Genomic DNA, 12,427 nt, shown 5'->3' with positions numbered 1-12,427 from the left:
CAAGAAATAAACATCATCAAGCAAAAACACATTTCCATCATTTTCATGTGAGGAGATTCACATAGTCCTCAGTTTTTAAAGTGTGGGATCCTCAATCCTATATATTAGGCTCTTACAAACATTGTCTCACGATCACAGATACATCGTAAAAGTTGGCAACAAAATTCAATGAAAATATCCAACAATTTTCCCATGTGATTTTTAAGTATTTGACCAAGTCTAAGAAACAAGAAACGATTCTTACACAACCTTTTGCTCTTAGGTGACCTATAAATGACTAACCTATTATTCAGATAATATAATATGCACTATATGCATTGACAAATATATTGCATCGCATGTAATTTATACCAAATGATAGGGCAAAAAAAAAAAAAGGCAATGAGAAATGACATCAACATTGACTTAAGGTTTATAAGCTCATTTAAACATGCTTTATATTCCCCAAGATTTTATTCCCTTTTGTTTTTCTTTAAATTACATTTGACCCGTTATGTAACTGCAGTTTAGTTTGAGTTGAGTGTATTGTGTGATGACCAAATAATAAATTGTGGAGATAGCAATAAAAAAAAAAAAAAAACGTTCAAAATGATATTTTATGGATGGTTTCAGTTGTACAGTGCAGCCCTGTGAATCTTCCCTTGCATGCGAAGAGCGAGAAACAATATTTCAAATAGCTCTCCAATAATAGAAGAGTCAACAGAGATAAACATGTATGATGCCTAGAGACCACCTCTAAATTTACAGTCTAATCATTGGCATGAAACTTGTCTGTCCCATTGAAGGGCAGCAAACAGAGACAATAACTGGCACATTTCTGTGTGAAATTTAAAAATTAAAGCACAATAAATCTGGAGTTACTTTAAAAACAGTTCAGACCATTTGATTGACAGTCTGAATTGGAAACATCAAACAAATACGACAGTAACGTTAAGGCCACCATAACCACTCAACCCTCAGAAAGTTCAAACACGGTTTCCTAGGTTCCAGCCTGGAGACCAGTCAATGTCATTCATATAATCGCTTCAAAAGGTGATAATATTGCAGTACTGTCATTTTCTCAGTGGCTATGTGTCCTAATACACACACAAAAAAAGTTAAATGAATCAAAAGGCATATGGTACATATTGAGCTAAATAAAATGAATCCTTTGGCAGCGGAGAAAAACAAAAACCGATGTGCTGATAACGTAAAATATCACTTTTCACACCAGTTTGATTAGTTATGTCAGTGTGGATCACAAACCTACGCAAAACAATCAGCAAAGATATGCAAGCAAAATCACAATGTAAAACGCTGAATGGATGTGGCATTTTTGGAGTGGTTTTCATGACCTTTGACAGAAAAAAAAAATATATAAAGAAATATTATTTAAAAAATATATATACTGTATATATAAAACGTACAGTCAATGCGAATATACTTGATCTACAACTTTTCAACTGATCAGGAAGGCAAGGTTAGAGCTGGTGTCACCTTACATTACTTACTCCTGCTCGAAATGAAAAACAAAAACCATCCGGTAAGAAAACAAACAGGACAAAAGCAACCCAGCATGACAAAACATTTATCCTACCCACAGCATCATTAAAAAGGCCACCATTACAAAAAATGGGACTTAATTTAACAAATTCGATTAGAATTTAAATGTATTTTTCTACTAATTCCAAAATAATAGGTACTCAAATGGCTATAATTCGATCCATACCTTAGACATTCACGATTTCAAAACTGATAATAATACTCGGTTCCTGATAGTCTGCAATCCCAAATAAAAGTGAAAAGAACTTAAAACTACAAGTTCATTCGTTGTGTTACGTGCAAATCATCCATTTGCAACGGTAAGGGTGGGCAAACAGAAGCAAGCTCTAAAAGAGAGAACCCTGAAACATTTGTGCAAGTACAGTAAAAATTGACCCCATCACCCAGTGGAACAGTTCAAGCGACAGCAAAGTAACATGACAAACCATTGGATCTGTGCTTCCAATAACCTTAAACCATAAAGTGGAGCTAAAATCCCCCTTCTGTCTTTATCTTTAGAAAAATGCTCATTCTCATCAGAAACAGAAGCTTCTCGCAAGGCAAAAACAAGATGAAAAAAGACAAATCTAGACAAAACTCAATATACAACAGTCACACATGTAAACCCGATCAACTCTTAACCTGCCTCGACTCAGACTGGACGGTTTAATCTCGGCCCAAGCGTGGTCTTTAATGTAGAGAGCACCGTCGTGAGGCATCCCATCTGCCAGTATGTGACTGCGTGTGTTCCGATGCGTTTAAAGCATTGCGATGTTCTCGTGAGTGCAGTTCAGATGGGTGGAGGTGCTGCTTCCTCCTGGAGATTTCAAACCCTTGCTGCTTCCCATGGCGCCTGTTTGGATGTCGTCTCCGATCATGACACCGGGCCCGTGCGAGAGGTTCCGCTGGAGGCCGGCCAACATGGTCTCGGTTGTGACCGTGCCGAACTCATAGGTGAAAGTCCCGTAGAACACGAGGATGATTACAGTGAAGACCCACTCACAGATGGCCGCCGCATGTTGTAAAACAAAGCTCTCGTGGATGAAGAATATTCCACCTGAGAGGGACCGTCAAGGATGTTTCAAGCTTATATTTGTGTGAGCTGAAGGCACAGCTGGTCTCGATGGAATTAACTTTAGTGTGGAAAGCCATGGATTATTTATGGAGACACTGGTTAATTAGCTGCTCTCAGTTACATTACCCAACAACCCTTTAGCCCCCCTTTTTCCTCCGGTTGGGGAAAAAACTATTCATAAATCATTGACGAACACAGTAGCAATAAAGCAGGAAGGCCGGGAGACTCCAGCTGGGATCATCCGTCTCCATGCCGACATTTACACTGAAGCAATTAGATTACACCTCCACTATAATACGAGTCAGGGGCTTAATGATCGTGACCAGAACCTCAGCAGGAGGAGATAAAAGCACAGCTTTCCTTGCCCTGATTGTGGCGTGAATTATTTAAAACGACTGATGCTAAATGGTATGGTTCAAAAATGGCATTTCTGTCATCATTTACTCCCCCTCATGTTGTTGCATTCCTGTATAACTTATTTGAAGAACACAAAAGCTGTATTTTTGAAGAATGTTGTTCTTTTCCACGCAATTACAGTGAATGAGAATCTTGCAAACTATAAATGTATCATAAAACTAGTTCATATAACTTGTGCACTATACTGCAAATCCTCTGAGGCTATAATAGCTCTGTGTGAGGAACAGGACAAGAAAGTAGCGATAGATATTTTCTTCCGTATTATTACATACATCTAAGTGCAAAAGATTATCGAAAAAGACAAAAAAAGTAGGGCGGGGTCTTGGTTCTATCCGCTTGTTGATAGGATGGAGGCAGATATGAATAAAAGCTTGCGATTATATGAAAGGGGCGGAGTTTAAGCAGATGGAATGATTGAAAAAGTCCGGCATACTCGACAAGAGGGAAGTCTGTCATTTCACCTGAAGATCGAGTTATGATATTATTAAAAATTACGAGGTGAAACGAACTTTCTCTTGAGTGGGATCTTTTCTGCTGAATCAGTTCATAAAACTAGACTTTTCACTCATCTGTTCCTCGAGTTCAACTCACTGACTCAATTGTATGACTTTAGAATAATTGGAACATATTGCACAAATCATATAGAGCACTTTCATGATAGCTTTATGATGCCTTTGTGGCCTTTTCGAAGCTTAAAGGGATAGTTCGCCCAAAAATTCAAATTCTCATTTACTCACCAAACCTTTCCTTCTTTCTTCTGCAGGACACAAAAGATGTTTTGAAGAATGTTGGTACCCAAACAGTTTTGGTTACCACTGACTTCCATTACACATAGAAAAAAAAGAAAAAAGAAAAAAAAAGCCATTTCTCAAAATATCTTCTTTTACGTTCCACAGAAGACGGAAAGTCATAGAGATAAAAACGACATGAGGGTGAGTAAATGGCAGAATTTTAATTTTTGGTGAATTATCCCTTTAAAAGCCAACTATCCCCAACATGCACTCATTGCATGGAATAGAGCGACCAGTACAATTCCTCAGAAACATGTCAGTCATTCAGGTTTGGAATGACATGAGAATGAAGAAATGACAACAGCTCTCAAATTACACAGGTAATACGGTCTAATAGACAAGACGAACAAGTTAAAGCAATCCATCTCAAGACAAATTATGAACACACACGTATTCATCATTTTCCAGTCACACTCAACAAGGAAGGATACTAAGAACCAGTGTGATGAGAGCACCAGAAGCCAGTGCTACACGCACATGAGCCATCCAGTAGTCCAGAGAGGTGACAGCCACCCGGTAGGTCAGCAAACATTGCAAACACACGAACAGAATGCCTGCTGGGAAGGCGGCACCTGCACCTACATAGTGAAGTGTTTTTGCATGGTCCACCTAGTTGAAAAGCAGTGCAGTGTTATTCAAATAATAATAAATCAAAGCATTGGAAATAAAAGACCAGGACATTGAAACTTGAAAACAGACACACTTGTGTGACCTCTAACTTGGTGGACAGAAAAACATTGACATGTCTGATGTGTCTTTCTGCAACAAGAAACTTGCCTATTGCACACTCAGCATAATGGATGGAAGGGCTGTCAAAGATGAGGGACTGAAATGCCCTCTAAAATCCATTTTGAAGAATGCGACTGTTGCATGCATTGATCAATACTAATCACTTTGAGAACATAAGCCTCTCTGAAACACTCTGATGCTGATCAATGCATCCGTCTGATGCAGTGAATGTACGGCCCGTGAAAAGACTGAAGGTGAAGAGTCAGCCCTCTCATAAAGCACTAACAGATGAACAAAAGCACAACACCATTTTTGGTGTGTGAATGGTGACTGGGGCATGACAATAAAGTCAAGGTTTAATAATGTTCTACTATCAGTCTGCTATGAGATAAATGTGTCAACCAAACAGTGTTTGGGCAGAATTGTGTGACTGACCTGGAAGTTGCCCACCATGACTAGTCCTACAGCATTAGTACATCCAGACACAAGTCCGCTGGTGTTGAGCCAGCAATGGTTCCGGTGCTCGATGATCTGAGCGTACCGTAGCAAACACACCAACGCCACTTCAATAAAAAGAAAACAGAAACACTCAGATCATTTCACATTTTATTTTGTTTATATTTCTTCCATAGTGTAGAGCATAGTTTTCTTTTCTTTGTTCTGCCGAATATATATTTTTTATAGTATTAGGATATTAAAAACCTCATTGCATTAGAAATATCAAATCAAGTAGTAGCAACTACGAACAAATGATGCTAGAACTTTACTGATAGTCCACTACTTTTATTCAGCAATGACACATTACATTGATCAAAAGAAGCCATTTTTATAATGTTACAAAAAAATTCTATTTAAAATAAATGCTGTTCTTTTGAGCTTTCTATTCATCAAAAAATCCTGAAAAATGTTAAGAAATGTTTCTTAAACACCAAACCAACATATAAGAATGATTTCAGAAGGATCACGTTTTGACTGTAGAAAAGATAATGTGTTGAAGACTGTTTAAAAATCTACCAAAACAGAAAACAGTTATTTTAAATCATAATAATTTAGTTTTTACTGAATTTTTTAATCAAATAAACACAGCATTGTAGAGACGTCTTTCAAAAAACGTCAAAAATCTTCCTAACCTCAAACTTTAAAACGGTGCTATAAATGGTGCTTTAAAATGTGTGCTATATATTTAAAATGAATGTAACCTGATTTGATATTTTGTCATATAATACTAAAGCCATTTATACATTTTAGTATCCAAATACTTTTTGGGAACCACTTCATTTAGATTTTATATTACTTTTTAGCTGTACTTGCCCACACAATTCTTATGGTTTTTCACTTCTATTTAGAAAGGTCTTGATATCTTACGTGTTGTGTTGTGTTGTGTTGTGTAAAAGTGTGTAATAACACACCTCTGATTTCATATCACAACAACACAAATAGAAGCAGATGACAGCCAACCTTCAACAAGATAAGGACAATCAAACCCCTAATCATATCAACATATCAATAAACCACAAATGAACCGACACAGGAAAACATTCATTCGTTATGATGCAATAAGTAGCGTGTCCTCTCATGCAGGGATCCGTCTTTGCGGCACCTCTGCCACTGGGACTCAAAAAGCATTAAATGCAAGTGTGCTGAATGCTTCCATTCATGCTTTGTTCTCTGTTATTCGATATGTCACTGCTGGTGTAGAACGTGTGAAAATATGAGAACAAGCGGTCTTACCCATAAAAGCTCCCACATTACCAATGAGACTGAACAGACAGCTCTCGGGAGGGTAAGATCCACATTTACTGAATCAAAGTGAAGACAAAGACATTGTTAGATCACACTGGAAATAAATGCAGACTCGAAATAAAGAGGAAGAGCTCAAAATAAAGGCAACCTGATGAGGGGGATGTCTTGAATGGTGCAGCAAGTTTTCTGGAAGCCCGGCTTGGCTGTTTCCTCTGTGCATGTCACATTGTACGACCTTTAAAATAATAGCATTGACGATCAAATGACAAACATCAAATACTCGAAATAAACTGACCGAAATAAGCCCAACTTACCAGTTTTCGACAGGGCAAACATGGTGGTTCATTACAGCCATAGCATATCTGAGGACAGAGCAAAACATCACTATATTATTGTATATGTTTGCAATTGATGTCAACTTTTAGAAACTATTTGATGTGACAAACAATAACGAACAGCTTTTAAGGGTGACATCATATTAAACTCACACTATCCATATCCCAGTGATAGAGAAGGCAGCCAGGCTGACAGGCAGTATGATCCAGGCAGTCATTGGTCTGACGGTGAGGCCAGTCTGTCCCAAGCATGAGGGGGGGGAACACAGTGGACTGGAGGGGTGAGACAAGGGGGGGATGACGAGGGGGCACTGACATGCAAGGACACACAGGGAGGGGACATGAGAGGAGGAGAGGGATGCCACGCTTGCCCCTTCTTTCTGGCTGCCAAATCCAGGCCTAAAGCAGTGTTTTTGGAAACAAAGCAGGTCAATATAGGAGAGAGACTTAGATCAAATGATCAATTCTTTCAGTAAAATAAACACCTTAACAGACAACTTTAAAAGCCATGTCAGAATTCGCAATTCGTTTCACTTCTATAACGTGACATTTTACAGAGAGAGACTATAGGTTGACATCAGCTGTAAAGCAAATAACTTTCATGGTGGAGCAAGTTATTACAATTTGATTAGGCTAAATATGACTAAAACAATGGAATAATGTGTAGCATTAAATCATTAACAATAAGACCAGAAATGTGCATTAAATTTGTGATGAAATGAAGTAGCCACAGATCTTTTATTGTGAGTGCACAACAACTGCAGAGTGGGGTTTTGGTTCAATCTGGTTGTTGATTGGAAGGATGGCAGATCTGATTGTGAGCCTGCAGTGGATTGTACGAAAGAGGCGGGTTTAAGCAAACTAAATGACAGTAAGGGCTAGCGCAAAATGCGGCATCGGCATCTCGACTGTCTGCCGATACAGAGGCATCTCCAGCAGCCAGGGACTGGCACCTGCCGGTACAGCGGCATCTTGCACCGCCACTTCCAGTGGCATCTCCAGAAGCCACAGAATTTCTCAGCCAGCTGCCAGTCGATCAAGTGACGTGTGTGATGATGACAACTTCTGAATCATTATCATAGTTATGTTTCAGCGCAGATGAAAGTAATAAAGCACGTATTCTACATGTAGGCTGATTTTTTATTTATTTAAAAAAAATGCAGTGTATTAAATAGTAGATTTCAAATGCTATTCTCAGTGTTTAAAGGGGTGGTTGATCATGATTTCACTTTTCTAACTTTAGTTAGTGTGTAATGTTGCCGTTTGTTTAATGTTAATGTTGTACAATGCTCTGTAATGTTACGGTGCGTTTTTGCTCACCCTCAAAAAGTGAAAATTTTAACATGCTATATAAAAATATCTGTGGGGTATTTTGAGCTAAAACTTCACATACACACTCTGGGGAGACTTTTGAAAAGGGCTTTATACCACCCCTTTAAAGCATGACCATTATAGGGGATGTTGTAGCAACTCATAATATTGAAAATACAAATAACAACTAATAAGCATTACATTATTAATGTAGGCTAATAATGTAATAATTCTCTCTCTATATATATATTAGTGCTGTCAATCGATAAAAAAAACTGTAATTAATCGCTATTTTTTTATATTTTTATGTTGTAATAATTTCACAGTTACTCTCCAAATATATATATATATATATATATATATATATATATATATATATATATATATATATATACATAAATATAAATATAAAAGCGCTATAGATCTAATTTTAAAGATTTAATGCTATTTCTTTTTTTCAAATGTAGTTTTTACAGTTAAAATATTACGCTGAATTATGTAACAACTGGTCAGCGGCAGGTGTTATAACGTTAAACAGCGGCAGCTGGCGGAAAAGTCCCTGGCTGCTGCTGGAGATGCCGCCGGAAGTGCCGCAGAGAGAGGTTTCTGTCGTTTCACTGGAAGATCAGGTTATGACATTTTGATTTAAAACTACGAGGTCAAATAAAAAATAAAAAATAAAGGAACACATGCATGAATGAATCATTCACAATAAGATCAATAGTTTGCCATTAGAAAATAGGGAGAATTTCCATTTCATGCTGACTTCGAGTTTGATGTTTACTTGTTTACTTGAGCAGCCAATGTTCATGCACTTTTGGTAATGTCAAACTCAGGGTTTTTAGAGCTTATTTCCACTTGCCCTTTTGGCCCATTGATTTTGTAACAAAGAGCACTTCTAGTCCAGAGAGTCATATCCTGCAGTCGGAGTGTCTATGCTGCAGTGAACTATAAAAACTTAAGCTGTACTGGAATTCTGCACATGACTGCCACATGATGCTGCCTTAAAACCTGGCTGGAAAGCAATACTGATAAGTGGTAGCCCACAAATGAGCTTTGGTATGATGACTACTACAATGCTGTCTAGACTGTCGGCCTACAAGGTTTTCAAGCATATGTGTAATCAGAAAATCTAAACCTTATTTTAGGATACAGATTACAAGCATCAGCGCATGAAAGACTGTTACTGATGTTGACGACATCAACAACTCAGGCAGGTGAATATCCGGATGACTTCATGCCACTCATTTGCATTACAATCTAAAGTGTCATACAGGCGACCTTCATTGATCTCACGGTAACGTTATCTTTTGAACAATCAAACATAGTTTGCATCTTTTCTGGTTCGCTCTAAATATGAGCTGACTGACTGTCTCAGTTCCCAGGTAGCGATTCCGTTTACTAGCAATGAAGCTAACATAGGTTTTGTTTCGAAACCGATTGAGCTGCCTTCTTAGACAGCATTTTGGGGAAAAAATCGAACGCGGCAGAGATTTCCCAAAATGCTGTCTAGGTAACGTTAGGCAGCTCACTCGGTTTTGAGACAGCCATAGAGTCCACCAAATCCTTGAAAAGATTGCTGGCGCCAGAGAAGCAAATTCCTTACTGCTTGTAAGTGAGTTAAAGAGATTATTCAGAGTTCTGCTGGAAATTTCCGTAATTTGTTTATGTTTAACAAGCAAATAATACATTAATAATTACATACCTCAAGTCCTGCTACTCCCTGCTTCCAACCTCACTCAACCGTGGTTGTTGCTTTAAGATAAGGCACTGTTACTAAACCCGTTCCTCGCGCCTCACTGTAATTGTAGTTATTTGTCGATTGGATAAGAATGCGTTACAAGGTGTCGCAATTTTCAGATGACTACTTTACCCACAATGCCGATGTACGGCGAACGAGGGGCTCAAAAAACCCCGTCAAGACTGATAAAGGGTAATACAGCGACGTTCAAAGGCACAACAGCGTAATGAAGAGGTTCATTTAAAAAAAAAAAAAAAAAAAATGCTTGCCTTAATTTAATGTACTTAGTTAAATAAAATGCATACAATAATATTATATATTTATATTATATTGATAAACCGGACTAATTTCAAACTTTGCAGCATTATCCACTTTTTTTATAAAATTTAAAAAAAAAAAATGTTTGATATTTTAAATGTATTTATTTGTTTATTTATTCGGGACAGTGCACATATGAACAATCGTACACTCCTGTAAAGACTGTAAATGAGCCAGATTATAGCATAAATGCTAATTTTCATCTGTAGTCCTGAGGCAGGAAGACAACAAGAAAGAGTTTAAGAAACTGTTTAAGATGCTTTTTAAATGTGCAAAAAGTGGGACATTCTCTAATGTTTGTTGGGAGGCTGTTCCAAAAATGACTTCCTGTGATAGACAGAACAGTTTGTCCAGTGTAAAACATTACACTGATGGAATGACAGTGGCTTTTGATCAAATATTTTTATAGATTTTTTGAATAACATTTCTATGGGTTTTAAAATTGTGTCTCCAGTTAGTGACCAGGTTGTGATGCAGTAATGTGTGAAAATATCATTGAATGTAGGAACATTTTAATAGCAGAAGTAATTGTCATTGATGGTCTGATTTGTTTAAAGTTATGTAGATTGAATTTGATTGTGTTTGCTGTAAGTTTGATGTGTTTTTTAAATGAGAGTGTTGGGTCAAGTGTGACCCCGAGGTACTTGAACTCTTCTACAATGTCAAGTTCCACTCCCCCCAGGAACACATTGGACCGCTCCAGTTTTATGGATTTTATTGTGAACATCATAGCAACAGTTTTCTTTTTGTTCAATAATAGGCAGGATGTACAGCCAATGCTGTATATTCTCTAGTGCTGGTGTGAGGATGGATGATGCTTCCTCTGTGCTTTTAGCAGGTGTAAAAATAACCGCATCATCAGCATACATTTGGAAATGGACTTTTTGACTAACATTTGGCAAATCATTTATATATACAGAAAACAATACCGGTCCCAAAATAGAACCTTGTGGTACCCCTGATGGACATTCAAGGTAAGACGACATAGTGCCACCAACACTCACAGATTGTCTATTGGACAAGTAAGATTGAAACCAAACTAGCGCATCTTCTGCAAAGTTGAAGTGAGTCAGTTTAGACAGAAGGGCTCGGTGATCTACTGTATCGAAAGCCTTCTTTAAATCCAAAAAGACTGCACCAACACAGGTGGTATTATCAAGCAAGGATTTCACTGTTTCTATGAAGACACAGTTTGCCGTCTCTGTGGAGTGGTACTGGCGAAACCCAAATTGCATGGGGTGCAGGAGAGAATGGACGTGGCTGAGGTGTTTATTCAGCAGCTAAATGTAGGCCTATGTTATTTTAAATTGCTTTATAGGGGGTGATTCTTAGAGAAACCATCAATATAGTGTATATATTACACGTATATTACACTGTATTTATATATTAGCTGTCCCCTATGACTAAAATATCATTGTATCATCATATCTTTTTAATAGCTGTATTTAATAGCTCATTGGTTGCAACTTGCAGTATTAATAATAATAAAAAACATTAGCACACATTCAGGCAAGACTATGGATTTCACATTTATATTCAGCATTTAGACATTTTAAACTGCTCTAAATATTAGTTGCATGTGTTTTTTTATGTTAGAAATGTATCCCGTTTATTAGTCATATAATACTTGCAGGCCAGAATGTGTTTTTTGGTGTTATATATTTTTTTTAGTTAATCAGAACTAACATTTCTTTTTGCTTCAGGATTAACATGCTTTTGAAAACTACCAAAAAAGACACTTGGGCCAAAGTGTGTCTTAATCATGTTTGAATAAAACAAAAGGGGAAATGAAACTAAATATATAAACCCATGACTTTGAGTAACGAGGTGAAGTAATCAAGGAATCCAGATTTGCCTTTACCTAGTAACAAAGGGTTTCCTGAATTATGAAGAACCAATCAGAAACATGATGTAATGAATCCTGTCACCTTTCAAACAGGTATTGAAGTGCGCTTAGTAGAGTTGGCATGAGATAAATAGAGAATAGAGAATTTCTAGCACATTGGCATTTAACGTTAAACTGTTTAAAATTAACTAAAAAGTTTATTATTCACTTTGTATATTTGTAGTAAAATAAATAAATAATAATAAAAAATGTATCCGTGTTTTTATTGTGCACTATGAGGTTGGGTACATTGTCTGGAGTACTTGCATGTCTATTTTCTATCACAGTGCTGTAGCAGGGAGTGACAGGTCATTTTTCCCGTCCATCTTAGCTGTTATTGCTGTAAGAATTATTCCTTGTTATTCTGTCAAGCTGAACTCTGGTATGAAGTATTTAAAATCTGTTAAATATTGAGAATGCATTTAAATCAGTCTGCAAATGAAAAACATGAAAAATGTTTTGTTTTTGATTTATAGTAACGCACATTATGATTGAATAAATAATTATTTTGAGATTTCTTGCATTTTTGTGTTTTATGTTTGTAATCTCAGGGTATTTTAC

General features: G+C 37.1%; 1 protein-coding gene across 1 annotated transcript; it reads right to left on the bottom strand.

Moving 5' to 3' along the window:
• Positions 1–407: 407 nt before the first annotated feature.
• Positions 408–9,714, bottom strand: tmem150aa (transmembrane protein 150Aa). Its single transcript, XM_081366133.1, has 8 exons — positions 9,628–9,714; positions 6,765–7,010; positions 6,591–6,638; positions 6,425–6,511; positions 6,265–6,332; positions 4,969–5,096; positions 4,236–4,413; positions 408–2,578 (listed from the first exon to the last, which is right to left on the bottom strand). Exons 2-8 carry the CDS (start codon positions 6,827–6,829, stop codon positions 2,280–2,282), a joined length of 873 nt encoding a protein of 290 aa, XP_081222259.1. The 5' UTR covers positions 6,830–7,010; positions 9,628–9,714; the 3' UTR covers positions 408–2,279.
• Between the last annotated feature and the right edge of the window lie 2,713 nt (positions 9,715–12,427).

The sequence above is a fragment of the Scardinius erythrophthalmus genome (assembly GCF_964197995.2).
Source record: "Scardinius erythrophthalmus genome assembly, chromosome: 5".
NCBI classification, from domain to species: Eukaryota; Metazoa; Chordata; class Actinopteri; order Cypriniformes; family Leuciscidae; genus Scardinius; species Scardinius erythrophthalmus.
Note: the sequence above shows the minus strand (reverse complement) of the source record. Positions and strands in the feature narration are given on the sequence as shown.